The sequence below is a fragment of the Fundulus heteroclitus genome, unplaced genomic scaffold (assembly GCF_011125445.2).
Source record: "Fundulus heteroclitus isolate FHET01 unplaced genomic scaffold, MU-UCD_Fhet_4.1 scaffold_247, whole genome shotgun sequence".
In the NCBI taxonomy this organism is placed as follows: Eukaryota; Metazoa; Chordata; class Actinopteri; order Cyprinodontiformes; family Fundulidae; genus Fundulus; species Fundulus heteroclitus.
Genome location: NW_023396658.1, coordinates 9,508 through 28,469, shown reverse-complemented (window position 1 = coordinate 28,469; position 18,962 = coordinate 9,508). Strand labels below are relative to the sequence as shown.

General features: G+C 36.7%; 1 protein-coding gene across 1 annotated transcript; it reads left to right on the top strand.

Annotated features, from left to right (window-relative positions):
* The first annotated feature begins 480 nt into the window (after window positions 1–480).
* Window positions 481–8,326, top strand: LOC118559223. The gene is made up of 11 exons (XM_036129896.1): window positions 481–638; window positions 2,811–2,897; window positions 3,164–3,304; window positions 3,409–3,542; window positions 3,738–3,874; window positions 3,979–4,072; window positions 4,214–4,313; window positions 4,972–5,225; window positions 5,309–5,489; window positions 5,967–6,094; window positions 7,193–8,326. Exons 1-11 carry the CDS (start codon window positions 623–625, stop codon window positions 7,505–7,507), a joined length of 1,587 nt encoding a protein of 528 aa, XP_035985789.1. The 5' UTR covers window positions 481–622; the 3' UTR covers window positions 7,508–8,326.
* The last annotated feature ends 10,636 nt before the right edge of the window (window positions 8,327–18,962 follow it).

The window sequence follows — 18,962 nt, the reverse complement described above, 5'->3', positions numbered from 1 at the left end:
GGAAGTTGAAATGGCTAAAACGCTGAGAGATGGAAGCTTGTTAAATGTTTGTAAATTGGAAGAACAACAAAGGAAAGCAATGAGTGTTGAGAGTATTGGAAATAAAAGAGTGGAAAGTAAAAGAGTGTTGGGAGAAAAGAAAGGATCCCGAGGAGTTATTTATGGAATTCCAGTTAATGAAGATCTAGAGAAATTAAAACATAAAATCATGTTAAAGTCAAGGATATAAAGAGATTGCAGAAAACAGTTAATAATGAGCGAGTTGACAGCTTATCTGTGCTTCTGGAATTTTCTACTCCAGAAGTTCCAGATAGAGTCAAAGTGGGTTTCTTGTGTTATTCAGTTAGGCCTTATGTTCCACCTCCACTTCGGTGTTTCAAGTGTCAGAGGTATGGTCACATTTGCTGCAGTGTGCACACAGTAAATTCCACAGTGTTAAATATGCAGTGTCAAAGTACACTGACTATTTCAGATTTATTGCAACAACAGCTGGAGTAAGATACCACCCAGTGTTGGTGAAAATATCCGTTGTTAAAATAGGCGGTGTGAAACGTACTCTGGAAAGCTCCGCCCACCTCCTCAGTCCAACAGAAATTTCAGCCAGCCATTTTCTTCATTCTTCATGTCAAGCGACTCCGGTAAGTTTTTTTTTCTTATTCACTATCAAACGCATAATTTGTCCTTTCAACAGACGCTGAATTTCTAGAATTTCTGTAAATCATTGTTAACTGTGAACCTCGGCCGGTTTTAGTTCTTCAAATGCTGAATTTCAGAAGGCTAATGAATGAATAACAAGTCCACGTGCAAGTAGCATTATAAGCTGGCTAATTAACCCTAACATTAAATGGCAGTCAAGCTATCAAAAGTTATGTTAATTTTGTCATTATAGCCTGGATGTTTGCTTGTGCATTACTTTGAGGTATAAAATATTATTGTAAAATAGCGAGTATTGCTTGTGTAGGTGGGGTAGGTAGGGAGATGGCTAGCTAGCTAGCTAAAGTTCATTCTGAGCGGGTAAAAAAAAAAACGAACCACTAGTGCTGTTTAAAAAAAAAAAAAAAAAAAGGTAATGAGGAAGCATTGTATTCTTTATCATTGCAGGTTGTATTGACAGACATTGTCGTTTAAATGTGTTGGAAATATGGCTTGGATTTTCTAAAGATATATAAGATTACACTAATCGTCTGTATCGAGATTCAAAGTTTCCCTCCTTGTCTCATGGCTACCGCTAATGATAGCTTACCCTAACACGCAAGGTTCACGGCTCTCTGTGTGTGTGTGTGTGTGTGTGGGGGGGGGGGGGGGGGGTGTGGGGGGGGGGGGGGGGGGTACGGTTGTATTTATTGAAATTTGGTTGTTTATTTGTTTAAATACGTATTTCAGAACGGTCAGAAAAGCTTCCCGGTCCAGATAGCTAACAAGCTAGCGGCAGTGGTGATGCGCGCTCGTCATATATCCCTCCGCCTCAAAACGCGCTGGAGCCGATGTAGGAGCCGAGTAGCCTCGTGAGACCATCCTGATCTCGCGAGCTTTCAAGGTTTCACTCGCAGATCAGTCTGGCTACCCTCCGTTGAAGAAAATTTGGAGCCGTTCACCAAACGAACATCCAATCAGCGTTGGCTTTGAGGCAGGTTGAGGTGTGACGCAACGGGAAGTGCGACAGTTCAGTCTAAAGAACATGGCGGCTTCAGCCGATGAAACTAGCGTTAGCGTGGCTATCCAGCAAGTTTTATCGGAATTACAGAGTATTTCTTTGCTGAGCTAACGAGCCTTTACCTGCAGCAGCAAGAGTAGCTTGGCTTGTGGTTGTGTTTTCAGCGTCGCTCGTAATAGAGCGACGAGGAATCTGATTGGTTTATTTGGCCCGTCTATCACCAACATAGGCCAATCAGCTAACCAGTATTTTCGCCCCTTCCCAAAATTACTTCAACGGAAGGTTTCCAGATGGATATGCGGAGCAAATCTATCTGGCGGAGTCAGGTAAGGAGCCGAGGGAGTAAAAACAGGAAGAGAAACTCTGCCCGTATTTTCTGCAGTTTACAGTTACAATGACCGGTGATAACTGCTGAAAGTAGATTACGAGGTGCAGATCACCATTTCGGGCAGAGATTGGTTCTAAAGATGAGTTTTTACACGATAATAACATTGCAGAAACCCAACCCAAAAACCATATAATGTTTATTAATTTGTCTTTTTTTATCTCTAACATGTAAAATTAGTATTTTAAATGTAAATGCTTAATACCATTTCTATCTTTTTGTTAAAATGCAACAAAATATTTCAGCATGAAATATTTATTTATTTATACATTTGTTTACACATTGTTTAAATATCAGGGAGTTCTTAATGATTTAGCCATTATTGGCCAGATTTTAATATTTTATGGTACCAGGATGTTTTCATTCAAATTCTTTTGTACAAGTATGTTTTTTTTTTTCTTCTTTCTTTCCAGTCATTTATTGCAAAATCGCATACTAAAATGCCCAAATGGGCTTTTACACTTTAAGACATAAAAAGATAAAATGTGAGTTTAATTTGCGATTATTCTCGAGTTGAATATTGAAATAAGCAATTAATCTCGATTAAAATTAATATTGTTTGACAACACTAAATTATACGTAATAATTATACTTTATTGGACAGTATTCACCTCATAAAAAGTGGCCTAGCTTCTGGCCTGTTCTGATGAAATGCATGAGATTCTAATGTATCTAAAATTTGAGAGAATGCAGTGTATATAGTTTTTTATTGCGATAATGAGCAGACAAACCTTAGCCATGAATTATGCTAACTTTTTTTTTTTTCAGCAGGGAACATGCTGCTTAAAACAAAACTTGGTGATGTCCAAAAGTTTGTTAGAATAACAGAGCCAAATCTTAAAGAATTTTTGGTTGCAGGTAAGAAACTGATATTGTGGAATTAAGATTTGCACAAGGAGCTTTAAATGCTAATAATTACTAGATTTAGCTGTTTTAAAATGATATACTATAATATTATTGCCGAATGATTGAAAATTATATGGTCTTAGATTTTGGAATTGATCAACAACTTTTGTGTTTCCCTTTCTAGTCACACCCTTAAAAGTTGTTAAGATTAAGGCATTAGTGAAATGTTATAATCAATGGTTTTCCTGTGTTTACAAGCTGTTATGTCCATTTTGTAGCATTTGCAAAGTTTGGTGTCCCAGCTGTAACAGAAGGTGTGAAAGTTGTCGACAGTTCAGGGACTGAGTTGGATGAAGATGTTTTTGAGGATGTGGTAATGAATCCCTCAACTGGGGTGTTGACCATCAAATATGACTCAGGTTTGTCTCTAATCTATATTATTTAAAGGATGGGTTGTCTTATGAAGATTGTGATTTTTAGAAGTGACCGGTTAATTTATTTCCATTTCTCAATTCATGATTAGAATCTGTCTCAAAAGTAGCCTCTCCTGAGGCGTCCCAACCATCATCCCTCAATTCTTGGGACTCTGGGGATACAGACATCATTCCTGATAGTCCCTCCAGAAAACGCCAGAGGCTGGATGCGGAAGCTAAGCATGTAAGAGTTTTTATAATATTTACATGGTTTGAAGAACTTGTTGAGCCTGTCACTGTCTGGAGGGAGTTTCTCTCTCCAGTGTTTGCTCTTTTGGTGCAGCATAGAATAGAGAATCTCTTTATTGTCTCACAATGGGGAAATGACCAGTTGCGACATATTCCTAATGTGTTGAATTCTTTTGTGTTGTGTTTCCAGTTGGTGGAATCAGTTCTTACCAACAAATCGGGTGGGGAACGTATAATAAATGAATACAGCCGAACCAAGTCCTTGACAGATGAAACCAGACGGAAAATGGTTAACATGCTGGCAGCTGACATGACTGAAAAGAATGGGTAATCTGCTAACAGTGTTTTTGTTTTAGCTTGGAGATTAATTTCAAATCAAAATGAAATCCAGTTAATATAACTGCAAACTCCTTTCTTCTTCAACTTTGCAGTACATCCCCACCCAGGCAGGTGAAAGAAATGTACGCCAGAGGAATAGTGTCCTTATTCCCCTACCTCAGTGACCCATTCTCTAAGAATGGCTATGTGAGTTGCAAACAATAATGCTTGTAGTAAGGTTAAATGCTGTGTTGAGAAAAATGGAATCATATTAGACCCTGTTGTTTCACTTCTAAATGCTATTAATGAATGTCTTTCTCTTTTTTGTTTATCCTTTCACCCTACAAGGAGCACTATTATGATGGGGAGAGTGGAACTGGGTACTTGGCCTGGAGGATTAAAACTATTCAGAGAAGCACTGCTAAAGATAGGCGATCCTCGTTTGGAGGTAATGGAAAAATTTATGGAACGAAACACAGCTTTAAAAACTCTTAAAATGTCTAAAATCCAATCATTTTAAATTCAAGGCATAAAATGTCTAAAACTATTTTAAAATCTCATAAAGTTAGTGAATACTGTTTTGAAAGGTCTTGATGTATTAATGTTCAGTTTTTTCTAGTTAGGTTAAGCATCTTGTATTCCAATGTGAAAGAGCTGTAAAAATATATATATACTTTGCAAGTAATTCCTGGCCTCCAAATTTCCTTTAAGCCTTTTGTACTTTTTTTCCAGTATGGTTGTGGAATGGGCCTTACATTGTATTCATTATGTTCTTAAAAATCTTAAATTTGGCTTGTTGAAACAGTAGCAGGATTGGTTACTGCATTTGTTGCACACAATGCTTCTAAGTATTTTTTTCTTTGGGTCCAACTACACCCTTTAATTCCTCTGACTTTGTTAATAGGCTGGCATGGCAAGTTCTGGGTGATTCAAAAGACTAGACATGCATTTTGAACCATGTTCAATGTATGAAATCATAGGAATAATCATAAATTGTGAATCTAGCTTCTACTTTTGTGTAGACTACCTCTTTAAAAATTGCCCAGGTTTTTACAAATGTTTTTGATATCTGTATGTATAATACTGTATTTCCCAATGTTATGTAGAATCAGCCAAAGGATCCTCTGAAGATGTGTCTGGAGGACCAACTGTCAGACGAGAGTCCGAGTTTGTTCCAGAGACTGCCCTAACTGAAGATGAGTGCAACGAAGCAATCTCACTGATGAAACATTCAGCGGATGAGAACATCGTCAAGAAAATGAAACTGACGTTTGAGCATCGCCGCAACATGGTCCTTGACCCACAGCAGTCAAGCAACATACTGTCCGAATTTCCACGTTTTAAAGACATCAAAGGCTTGGTAATTATCTATCACCCTTTAACTTTTTTTTTTTTTACCCGTCAGATAATTGAAATTGTCACCCAACATTACCCCCATCCCAGGTTGAACAGGATTTCATTCAGATGTTTGAAAAGGGTATCTCAAGCAAGCTTCTGGAGAGGTGGCCGGTCATGTTCAAGAAAAAAATCATCCAACAGTGCAGAAAGCTTCCATCCACAAGTGAGCTTGAAGAACTCTTGTTGGCAGCTGATCCACCCGAGAATGGCACTGAAGTTGACTTTGGTAAGCTGATTGTTCTTGTTCTTCTTTCGCACTCATATACTTGAGATATTTCATTGTAATTATTTTAATATTATCTAAATATTTACTTAACAGTATACTTAAAGCTGGATCTGTGATAAATTTAGGAGGAAATATTAAGCTAAACTTCAAAAGTACTGAAGTGTTAATCCTATGTTGTGAGTTTTTTTATATCTTGTGAGGATATAAAAAAGAAAATGCTACTGCCAGTGCAGAGCTAACATTTGCATTTCACTGGATTATAAAGACCAGTCTCATAGAATGTTCCTTTGTGGCATATTTGGCTCACAATTTCTGCCATTCTGAGGTGTGAGAAGTGAACTAATTTCCTGCACTTTTTGGGACACCCCACCTTTAGCATTAGAGTGGTCAAAATGTGTGAGCCATGTCCCAATTAGGTTCCCACAAGGTCTGCATAACTGATGGGTGTTGAAATTAAACACATGATTGTTGTTACAGGTTGGGACAGTGACCTTTCGTCAGTGTTATTGCTGCTACACCTGATTCCACCTTCTGCTCAGGGTTGGAAGAGACCAGGAAAGGTTTCCGCATCCCAGGCAGAGAAGCATCTGGTGGTCTTCAAGAAGGTTTGTATTTTTGGAGGTTATTGAGAGAAAAATCTTATAATTAGGGCTGGACAACGATTAAAATCTTTAATCACAATTAACTGCATAATTTGTGTTATTAATCATGATTATTCGCATTGTATGCACAAACTCCAAGAATTAATTCAAAAGTAGTGTAGAAAGCACATTTCATGTTCTGCTGCCAAATGAAAGAAACTGTAAGATTTGTAGTGTAAACCCTTAACATCAGCACTTATCAGTAACACATTTAGTGTTAATCTCAACTTAAACATGTAAAATAAAAAAAATACCAATAATTAAAGCTTATTGCCACTGACAGGAAATTCTCTTTATGGGGGGGAAAACATTTTTAACAACAAAATCCTAACAAACAGGCAATTTCTGAGGTAACAGCAGGGAGCAGCATTACCATTTTATGTTCAATACCAAAGCGTGAAGCACAAAAAAGGTCTACAGTAGCTGTCTGGAAGAACTTTCAACTAAAAATGGAAATTTAAAAGCTCTGTGACTTCCCCATGTCGGCTTTGTTTTAGCCATGTTTTCCTTTTTCCTTTCCTGGTTCCATGACAACCAGCAGCGTTCTTCTTCTGTTTGAAACAGAGGCTGGGCTGACAGCCAGGTAGTTGGCGCATTATCGCCAAGTCAAACCCCTACACCGCAGCAACAGACTTTCACAAAATAAAAGCATGTGAGCAACATGCGTTAATGCATGATAAAGTAAATATCCGCGTTAAAAGTCTAATGAATTAAAGGGAAATTACCACGTTAGCTTGCCCAGCCCTACTTATAATAGTTTAACAATTGCAGAATATGGTCACACACACTAAGGCATTTTTAAATAGTGCTTTATGATGAGTATTGACGACCAATAAGCTGCTAATTTGTATTCTAATCAGCAACTAGTTGGTGCTTAATATGTCTAACCCTCTGGTACCTTTGGGGATGTTTTCATCCAAAAAGGGGGTCCACCAAACTTTGTCCTTAAGGGTATAAGACAGTGGTTTTTGAAAGGGTACCAGAGAGCTACATTTTTTTCCCTGTTTTTGTTTTGTTTATTACAAATGTCTATCTGTAATCATTCTGTGTTGGCATTTGCAGACTGGAACAAACATTCAAGAGCATCTCGATGCCATCACCAGTCAAGCTCAACCCTATCTCCTGGCTGTTGGAGTTAAGAAGAACACGATCCATCAGTTCTTCATCATTCTTGACAAGAATGCCATACCTTGCAGGTCAACATCATCTCTTGGTGCCTTTGATGAACTGTTTAAGGCTCATTTTGTTTTTGGCACATCTTATAACAGCATGCTCCACAACATGTACACTTTCATCAACACCACAGTGTACAACATAGATGTCGGCAAGGAGGAAAGTCCTCGTGTCTCTGAAGTTAGGGCGAGGTTGCTTCGTTAGTGTTTGAAGTTTCTCTTCTCTAATGAAGTGTTTTGTTTGTCAGGCTGAGTTAAAAAGTTCAAATATGCTTGTTAGGCATTTAAGGTTAGTTCATGGCTACTTACCTGGAAAAAATCTCAGGCTTAAATGTGCTCAGACTGGATGTGGATGTGTGTTTGGTACATTTTCTGGTTTTAGGAAGCATTTAAACACCAAACACACTGAGTATATTGACCAAGATGGAGACACTGTTGTTAATTTGAGCAGCGTAGGAGAGGAGGTGATAGCTAATGTAGATGAGACTGCCCCAACATCTGAACTTTTGAGATATTCCAATAGGAGCACTCTAGATATCTGTGCCTCTGCTGTTGCACAACTCAAAGCAGCTGGATTAAGTCAATCTTCTGTAAATAGTTTTGTTTCCTCCATGGAAGAAGTGTGTTTTGAGATTCATGGTCAAGCTAAAGATGCAGCTCTACAGAGCTTATCTCCACAGGACATCGAAATTAAAAACAAAATAGAGCAATCTTTCCAAAAGTTGGAAAACCCATTCACATCCTTAAATTCTGAAACTAAAAGAAATAAACACTTCAAAGAAAAGTGGGGAATGGTAGAACCTGTTGAAAAGGTTCTTGGCACAAGATTTGACAGCAGAAGAAACAAAACAACTGGGACATACGATCAGGTCATTGTAACTGATAAATTTGCATATATTCCAATTTTAGAAACCTTGAAGACAATTTTTCAAAACCCAGAACTTTCGGATCTGTTCAAGCCCAGGCATGTACCCAAGGAAGGTGTATATGCAGACTTAAGAGATGGCAACTATTTAAAAAAAAATCCCTTCTTCTCTTTAAAAAAAGATGCTTTGCAAATACAACTATTTTATGATGACTTTGAAACAGCAAATCCTTTGGGATCCAAAAAAGGTATTCACAAATTAGGTGCGATGTACTTTACATTAAGGAATTTTCCTCCAATCTTTAATTCTTCATTGACGAATATTCATTTGTGTGCTCTTTTCCATGCTCAAGACATCAAGCGTTATGGTTTTAATTTGATACTTGAGCCACTTGTCAGGGATCTTAAAGTACTTGAGACTGAGGGATTTAAGGTGAATATGTTTAAAGAAAAAATTCATGGTACCATAGTTCAGGTCACCGGTGATAATCTTGGGTTGCATACTCTGTTTGGCTTTGTGGAGTCATTTGGGGCTCGATATTGTTGTCGTTTCTGTCTCCTTGAAAAAGATTGTTTTCAAACTGTGTTCTGTGAGGATGATCCAAAAGTTGTACTAAGAACTGTTGAGATGCACAAACAGCACTGTCAAACAATACAAACAGATCCTACACTACCTCACATATATGGTGTCAAACGCATTTGTCCACTAAATTCACTTGAGTATTTTAACACAGCCAACAACTTCTCTGTAGATATAATGCATGATATTTTAGAGGGAGTTGCTCAGTTTGAAGTCAAACTTGTCCTTCATTACATTCAGGAAAACTTCCTAGATGCTGAACAACTCGCTGGTAGAATACAATCCTTTGACTATGGTTACAATCAGCAGCGAAACCGTCCACCTAGAGTCAAGTTGTTTGATGGAAGTAATGATTTGGGGTTAAATGCCATACAATCTTGGTGCTTGCTACGTAATATGCCTTTGCTCTTTGGTGATTTAATAGACACAGATGACAAGCACTGGCATCTTCTACTATTGCTTCTGCACATTGTTAACATTGTATTTTCACCTGTCCTTTCTGAAGGAATGACCTTTTATCTCAAACATTTAATCATTGATCATCATCGGCTCTTCAAGCAGTTATTTCCTACAATCAATCTGTTACCAAAGCATCATTTCATGATACACTACCCTCGTACTATAAGAAACATTGGCCCAGTTCTGCACATGTGGTGCATGAGGTATGAAGCTAAACATAATTTTTTTAAGAAGCAATTAAAAAGCTTTAAAAATGTTACCAAGACATTGGCTAAAAAGCACCAAAGTTGTATGGCAATGTATCAGGAGTCCTTTAGCAAGCAAAAATTAATCTTAGGACCAGGTAAGATGGTGACACTAAATGATTTCAAAGAAGGTTCAGAGATTGCTTCCAAATTTGGAGCTGTATTGTCTACCAGCGTGTTTTCTGCAAAGTGGATAAAACATCATGGTACAGAGTACCGCCGTGACTTCATTATCTGCACTGAGGTTGCATTTGAGATGCCTGTGTTTTGTAAGATCAAAATTATTGTTATGAAAGATGACACTGTATTGCTATGTGGAAAACTGATGGAAACTGTGTGTTTTGATGCTCATTACCATGCATTTAAGGTCAGGGTGCATCCAGACAGGGTTCTTAAGGTGTTGAACATAGATGAGCTGGTTTACTTTAAACCATTTGATTTACAACTCAAGTATGGAACAACAGATTCCTCTTTGTATGTTGTTCCTTATTGCCATTTCATGCTGACTTAAGGTCAATGTTTTAAATATTGTATTCTTTTGATATGTTTCTATGAGACAGTATTTTAGCCTGACATACAGTATTTGATTGCTGTTAATAAAGACCTTGAATTTGATATTTAGTGTAAACTTGTGATTTTTACTTTGCATGTAGGGTGACTCCACAAAAGATTACATCCAGTGTAAAGTTAACACTAAGATTTATTTGCAGAAAGTGTTAAACTTCATTCACACAATACAGTGTTAAAATTTTGCTTTAAAGGAATTTATTTTTCACTGCAAGGGAGTAAATTAACCAACACAGTAGTGTGTTATATCAACACTTAACAGAGTTGTTTTACTCTCCAGTGTTAACTTTTAGTAACTACATGCGGTGTTATTCTGAACTGGAAAGGAACTCAATCAGAATTGATTTGACACCATACAAGAGTTAATTATTAACTCCACGAAGAGTAATATTAACTCTCTTTAGTGATATTTAACCTTTGGTGTAAAATATTAATTACACTATTCAGTGTAAGCCAGTGTTAATTTTTTACACTAATTAGAGTTAATTTCACTCTAAAATTCTAAACTCTATAGAAAGAGTTAATTTAGCACTAATTCAGAGTGGGACCAAATACACTCGGAAATAGTGTTAAAATCAACTCTTTAAGTGTTACTTTAACACTGCAATATTTACTGTGCAGGGGAAAACAGAGCTGTTTAAAATGTGGAGGGGACCACAAAATACAAGAATATGGTGAAAATGTTCAGGATAAATGCTGTAATTGTGGTGGGGAACATAGGGCAACATATGGAGGGTGTGAAAAATTATGTAACTGGTAATTTAGTAGAGCAGATTGGGAGAAATATAAGGAAATAAGTGAAGATAAAATTAAGGAAATTGACATGAATCTTGGTATTGATTCATTAAACAAAATCTTTTGTAGTTCAATCATAGAAGCTGTTCAGTTCCAAAGAAAGGAGGGATACATAAAAAGAAGATAATTCCATGGTGGACAATAGAATGTGACCAGGCTATTAAATCCCGAAATAAAGCTTTTAAAATTCTAAAAAGAAATCAGAATTTTCAAAATTTAATTGAATACAAGAAGATGCAAGCTATAGTAAAAAGAGTTATAAGAAATACAAAAAGAGAATATTGGAGAAATTATTGTAATTCATTAGGAAGAGAAACAGATATAGGGAAAGTATGGAAAATGATTAAACAAATGAATGGTATTAAAAGGGATTATAGTTATCCAGTTTTAGTTAGTGATAGAACAACGGCAGTTATTAATGAAGAAAAAGCAACAATGTTGTCACAAACATTTGTACAAATACATAGTTCCAATAATATTAGTGAAGAGTAGAAAACGGATAGAGCTATAACTTTATTGGAACAAGGACATATGATAAACAGAGAAGAAGGAAATAGTATTATTAAAATCGATTTTTCTATAGCGGAGTTAAGACGAGCCATGAGGAAAGTTAAGATGTCAACCCCAGGGAGTGATCAAATATGGTATATAATGATAAATAAGCTAAGTGAATACTCAAAATTAATATTATTAGATATTTATAATAGAAAATGGGAAATGACCTAGAAGTTGGAAAGAGGCTATTGTGGTTCCAATTCCAAAAACGGGTAAAGATAGCTCAAAACCAGAAAATTATAGACCTATTGCTTTAACATCATGTTTAAGTAAAATTATGGAGAAAATGGTAATTGAAAGATTAATTTATTTTGTTGAATCAAAAGGGTACTTATCAAATTATCAAAGCGGTTTCAGAAGAGGAAGGAATACTATGGATCCAATTGTGTGTTTACAACATGAGGTACTAACAGCAAAAGTTAATAAAGAAAGTGTTTTGGCAGTGTTCTTAGATATAGAAAAGGCTTATGATATGATGTGGAAAGAGGGATTATTGATCAAATTGAGGAAAATGTGAATTTGTGGAAGAATTTATCATTGGGTAGAGAACTTTTTAACAATTCAATTCAATTCAATTTTATTTATATAACGCCAATTCATAAACATGTCATCTCGAGGCACTTTACAAAGTCAAAATCAATCATATTATACAGATTGGTCAAAAATTTCCTATATAAGGAATCCGGTTGATTGCATCAAAGTCCCAACAAGCAGCTTTCACTCCTGGAGAAGCGTAGACCTACAGGGAGAGTCGTCTGCATTGTCCATGGCTTTGCAGCAATCCCTCTTACTGAGCAAGCATGAAGCGTCAGTGGAAAGAAAAACCACCCATTAGCAGGAAGGAAAAACCTCCAGCAGAACCGGGCTCAGTATGAACAGTCATCTGCCTCGACCGACTGGGGGTTACAGAAGACCGAGCAGAGACACAACAAGACAGACAAAAAAGCACAGAAGCACACATTGATCCAGTGATCTGTTATACATTAGATGGTAATAGTGGTGATCTGTCTTCCCTGGATGATGTCACAGTTAACAGAACGTCAGACTAGGTGTACCTACTATGAAGAAAAAAGAGAGAGAACAAAAAGTTACAAGCTGAAATGACAACAGTCATTTCAATGTAATGCAATGCAAAACTGGAGAACAGTAGACTGGAGAACAGTAGAAATCAGTAGAGTGAGAGAAATAGGCCCTGATGTCCACCAGCAGCCTAAGCCTATAGCAGCATAACTACAGATGTAGCTCAGGGTAACATGAGCCACTCTAACTATAAGCTTAAATTCTATTCTTGATTTAACAGGAAGCCAATGAAGGCAAGCTAAAATTGGAGAAATATGATCCCTCTTGTTGATTTTCATCAGAACTCTTGCTTCAGCATTTTGGATCAGCTGAAGACTTCGAACTGCATTTTGTGGACTTCCTGATAGTAAAGAATTACAATAGTCCAGCCTTGAAGTAACAAATGCATGGACTAGTTTTTCAGCATTACCCCTGGACAGAATGTTTCTAATTTTGGCGATATTCCTGAGGTGAAAAAAAGGAAACGCTGGAAACCTGTTTAATATGGGATTTAAATGACATGTCTTGGTCGAAGACAACACCAAGATTTTTAAACTTTATTTCCAGAGGCCAGAATGGATAATACAGGTAAGAGTTGGTAAGAGTCTTTCAGGGAGAAATTAAAAAGAACCACACAAGGCAGTATTATCAGTCCTTTATTATTTTCAGTTATGATAAATGATGCACTTAAAGAAATAGAAAATGAATTGGGTTGTTCATTGTTTGCTGATGACGGAGCTATTTGGAAACGTAGAAGGAATGTTAAATTTATTGTAGGGAAAGTCCAAAAAGCAATTCATAAGATTGAACAATGGTCTTACAAATGGAGTTTTAAATTTTCGGTAGATAAAACAAAAGTATTGCTTTTTACTCAGAAAAGAAATCAAGAAGTACAACTGAAGTTATATAATCAAGATTGTACTGTTCTCTCTATGTGTTTTGCTCTTGCGTGAACACAGATTAACAGCCAGCCAAACTCCTTATTCAAGAGCCAGGAAGTGAGCGGCTTGCTCCTTTATTATCTTCTTACACATTTAGTCAGCATTTCTGACTGCTTTGAATCCAGTGTAAAACTAGAAAAGATACAAAAAAAATGGCTTAATAAACAGCCATGTAAATATCAGTATTAACGTATCAAAGTATCAGCTGCTTAATAGTAACTCAACAGGTATTTTCACAGCCGGCTAGAAAAGCGGCAAATTAGCAAGTAAACACACACACTCTGCTGTCACACAGACCACGACATTTTACTGTTGCTTTTATACACAAAATAACCATAAAAGATATTAACATATCTTATCGAATCTGTAAACAATGAGCAACACTTACAACCATTGCTTTCGGAGAGATTAACTGCATTGTTGCTGCCCTGAGACGATGCACACACGCTCTCTTCCTCTTGTTTGCGTCTTTACTTCCTACTTCCGGTTCGGAAGATTTTCAACATAAAAGCACCGCAAATTCATTTAAAACAGAGAACGGTATATTAACATTTCAAAGTAGTTTTTAAATGTCTTTTAAACATATTAAACATATTCAGGGCAGAACAAAGATCTAGAGAGAGTAAAGCAATTTAAATTCTTAGGAGTATGGTTTGATGAAAAACTATCCTGGAAAGTGCACATAGATAAGGTTATTGAAAAATGTAAAAGGATACTTAATATATTGAGATGTTTAGTTGGGTATGAATGTTACATTCCTGCAGTGAAAAAGAAAGGGTTCATAATAAGGCTGGACAATTATTCAGAAAGCTACAGAATTAGGATTAAATAATTTAAATATTAGTCCAACAGTACCATTATCAATAACACCACCATGGATTTTACCTGAAACAATAGTAGATTTAACAATATTGGAAAAGAAAAATAAAGATAAAATGTATATGTGTAATTCTATAATAGTGGAGGAATATATAGAACAGTTTTATAATTATGTAAAAATGTATACGGATGCATCAAAACAGCAATTACGACAAACTGGAGTAGGTGTAATCATTCCAGAGTTTAAACTGCATATAGGGAAGAAATTAAATGAAGGAATATCTGTTTATACGGCAGAAATTATTGCATTATTAGTTGCTGTCGAATGGATTGAGGAAGTGAGACCATTAAGAGCTGTCATATGTTCAGATTCAAGTTCATCATTGATCAGTTTAAAAAGAAATCATTCAGAAAGCCGTCCAGATATCTTATTAGTAATTCAACAAATATTATATCATATTCAGATGATGGGGTTATCAGCTGTGTTTCTTTGGGTTCCTGCACATATAGGAATGAAAGGTAATTAAATGGCTGATAAGAAAGCTAAAGAGTCGATAAATAAAAGTAAGAGTGATTAAGAATAGACATGGGTAAATCAGAGGTTCAAAGTATTATGCTGCCATCTTGTGGTCAAAAATAATACCCGTTTTTATGACAAAATGACATCTTTGATGAAAATTAATTGACTTTCTTTAGGGTTTACACAATTGGTCCAAGAGACTTTTTTGTAGGGACTGAGAAGTTACATCTGCTTACCAAGTTTCATAATTCTCAGACAAAGCATGGCTTGGGGCTTACTGATTTAATGCGTTTTTAATGGTTTTCCACAAACCTGATTTTTGCAATGTGACAGCTCAGGCAAATATGCATATTTCATAAAACCTTTGATAACTTTTAACCCTCAAGGTCTCATCTCCACGCTGAAAAAATTTGAAAGTGATAGCTTAAAATGCCTAGGACTAGTTTGTTAAAGTTTGAGGCAAAAAACCGTCAATATTTTACCCTTTGACCCAAAATGGCAGGCTTCCTGTGGGTTTTAGAGCATACCCACAATAGACTTTTTTTCATAACTTTAAGAAAGCTACCTAGGTAAAAAATTTCAGCTTTCTACGTGTTACGGTTTGGCCCAACTCACTCTAGTTGGCGCTGTTGAGCGGGTTTGCCACGCCCGCTTTCAATTACACTAAAATCATGCGATTTCTCACGGGGGACAATTTTGGGCAAAGTTTGGTGAGTTTTCATGCATGTTTAGGCCTCCAAAAAGCCGTTTCAAAAGTCCCAAGAATAAATAATAATAATAATTAAAGCCGCAAGCGGCGATGAGCGGCCCTCGCAGCCAAGCACCGCTGGGGTACGCGCACCGTCTGCCGCCAGCCACCGCAGAAAATGTCACGCATTTTACGCGCACGTCCACCGGGCAATTCACACGAACCCGTTCGGCAGTGAAATCAGGTGCAGATCGGTTGATGCAGCAAGGAGATACAGCCGTTGAATAATGATATTGCATTTGGCCACCGGGCCGGACCAAATCGTTTGGCGGGCCGTACGTTTGACACCCCTGGTTTAAACATTACTTTACTGGTTGAAATGCAGTTCAAAGTCTTCAGCTGATCCAAAATGCTGCAGCAAGAGTTATGGAGATAGTTTCCTTCCAAAAGGTTGTAAACAGAAAAGGTGTTGTACACAAATAAAACTTGTTTTGCACACAAAAAGATGTGTTTCACACAAAAGAAATTGTTTTGCAAACTGTCCGCCAACCTTGCACTCAAAATATCATTTATAAGTTTTCCTCCAGTACAAAATGGTCTCTGCACACACAAAACAGCCTCTGCTCGACTAAGAAACAATCCCACCCACGCTGCGGTAAATTTGTGCCAAAAGTCACGTGATGCATTAAGAGTTGTTGTTCAGACTTCCCGACATTGAGAAGAATTCAGTTATCTCTAAACTATTGGGCTAATTTACTAAATGATTGCATTATTAGGTGCTGTAGAATGGATTGAGGAGGTGAGACCATTAAGAGCTGTCATATGTTCAGATTCAAGTTCATCATTGATCAGTTTAAAAAGAAATCATTCAGAAAGCCGTCCAGATATCTTATTAGTAATTCAACAAATATTATATCATATTCAGATGATGGGGTTATCAGCTGTGTTTCTTTGGGTTCCTGCACATATAGGAGTGAAAGGTAATTAAATGGCTGATAAGAAAGCTAAAGAGTCGATAAATAAAAGTAAGAGTGATTAAGAATAGACATGGGTAAATCAGAGGTTCAAAGTATTATGCTGCCATCTTGTGGTCAAAAATAATACCCGTTTTTATGACAAAATGACATCTTTGATGAAAATTAATTGACTTTTACATTCCTGCAGTGAAAAAGAAGGTTCATAATAAGTCATTTGGTTGGACAATTATTCAGAAAGCAAGAGAATTAGGATTAAATCATTGAAATATTAGTCCAACAGTACCATTATCAATAACACCACCATGGATCTTACCTGAATCAATAGTAGATTTAACAATATTGGAAAAGAAAATAGAGATAAAATGTATATATGTAATTCTTTAATAGTGGAGGAATATATAGAACAGTTTTATAATTATGTAAAAATGTATACGGATGAATCAAAAAAATCAATTAGGACAAACTGGAGTAGGTGTAATAATTCCAGAGTTTAAACTGCATATAGGGAAGAAATTAAATGAAGGAATATCTGTTTATACGGCAGAAATGATTGCATTATTAGGTGCTGTAGAATGGATTGAGGAAGTGAGACCATTAAGAGCTGTCATATGTTCAGATTCAAGTTCATCATTGATCAGTTTAAAAAGAAATCATTCAGAAAGCCGTCCAGATATCTTATTAGTAATTCAACAAATATTATATCATATTCAGATGATGGGGTTATCAGCTGTGTTTCTTTGGGTTCCTGCACATATAGGAATGAAAGGTAATTAAATGGCTGATAAGAAAGCTAAAGAGTCGATAAATAAAAGTAAGAGTGATTAAGAATAGACATGGGTAAATCAGAGGTTCAAAGTATTATGCTGCCATCTTGTGGTCAAAAATAATACCCGTTTTTATGACAAAATGACATCTTTGATGAAAATTAATTGACTTTCTTTAGGGTTTACACAATTGGTCCAAGAGACTTTTTTGTAGGGACTGAGAAGTTACATCTGCTTACCAAGTTTCATAATTCTCAGACAAAGCATGGCTTGGGGCTTACTGATTTAATGCGTTTTTAATGGTTTTCCACAAACCTGATTTTTGCAATGTGACAGCTCAGGCAAATATGCATATTTCATAAAACCTTTGATAACTTTTAACCCTCAAGGTCTCATCTCCACGCAGAAAAAAATTGAAAGTGATAGCTTAAAATGCCTAGGACTAGTTCGTTAAAGTTTGAGGCAAAAACCGTCAATATTTTACCCTTTGACCCAAAATGGCAGGCTTCCTGTGGGTTTTAGAGCATACCCACAATAGACTTTTTTTCATAACTTTAAGAAAGCTACCTAGGTAAAAAATTTCAGCTTTCTACGTGTTACGGTTTGGCCCAACTCACTCTAGTTGGCGCTGTTGAGCGGGTTTGCCACGCCCGCTTTCAATTACACTAAAATCATGCGATTTCTCACGGGGGACAATTTTGGGCAAAGTTTGGTGAGTTTTCATGCATGTTTAGGCCTCCAAAAAGCCGTTTCAAAAGTCCCAAGAATAAATAATAATAATAATAATAATAATAATAATAATAATAAAATCTGCAGTTACAATAGGCCTTCGCAGCGCTTAGCTGCTCGGGCCTAATTAAAGCCGCAAGCGGCGATGAGCGGCCCTCGCAGCCAAGCACCGCTGGGGTACGCGCACCGCCTGCCGCCAGCCACCGCAGAAGCTGTCACGCATTTTCCTCGCCCGCCCACCGAGAGAGAGAACAGAAAGGTAAAGCAGAAATGACAACACGTAATGCATAATTGAAGAACAGTAGAACTCTATAGAGTGAGAAAATTAGATCCTAAAGTCCTCCAGTAGCCTAAGCCTATAGCAGTAAAACTATAAAGGTAGCTCAGAGTAACATGAGCCACTCTAGTTATAAGCTTGTCAAAAAGGAAGGTTTAAGATTAGTCTTAAAAGTAGACAGGGTGTCTGCTTCACGGACCAAAACTGGGAGTTGGTCCACAGGAGAGGAGCCTGATAGCTAAAGGATCTTCCCATTCTACTTTTAGAGACTCTAGGAACCACCAGCAGACCTGCAGTCTGAAAGCGAAGTGCTCTGTTAGGAACATACAGGGTAATCAGAGCTCTGATATATGATGGAGCTTGATTATTAAGGGCTTTATACGTTAGAAGAAGAATTTTAAATTCTATTCTTGATTTTACAGGAAGCCAATGAAGGGAAGCTAAAATTGGAGAAATATGATCCCGCTTGTTGATTTTCATCAGAACTCTTGCTGCAGCATTTTGGATCAGCTGAAGACTTTGAAAAGATCATGAAAGAGGAGGTGAAGATAACATTAAAATTCAAAAAGGAAGATGAAAATATTGCTCTGAGCCCAAAAATAGTTTCTAAGGAAACAAAAAGAAAATAGGGGAAGCTGAAATGGCTAAAACGCTGAGAGATGGAAGCTTGTTAAATGTTTGTAAATTGGAAGAACAAAAAAGGAAAGCAATGAGTGTTGAGAGTATTGGAAATAAAAGAGTGGAAAGTAAAAGAGTGTTGGGAGAAAAGAAAGGATCCCGAGGAGTTATTTATGGAATTCCAGTTAATGAAGATCTAGAG

What these genes read in the sequence shown, in the direction of transcription:
- LOC118559223 (XM_036129896.1), top strand. An exon ending in TGGATGCGGAAGCTAAGCAT is followed by an intron (nt 3,543 to 3,737) that starts GTAAGAGTTTTT and finishes TTGTGTTTCCAG; the next exon opens with TTGGTGGAATCAGTTCTTAC. An exon ending in TGGCACTGAAGTTGACTTTG is followed by an intron (nt 5,490 to 5,966) that starts GTAAGCTGATTG and finishes TTGTTGTTACAG; the next exon opens with GTTGGGACAGTGACCTTTCG.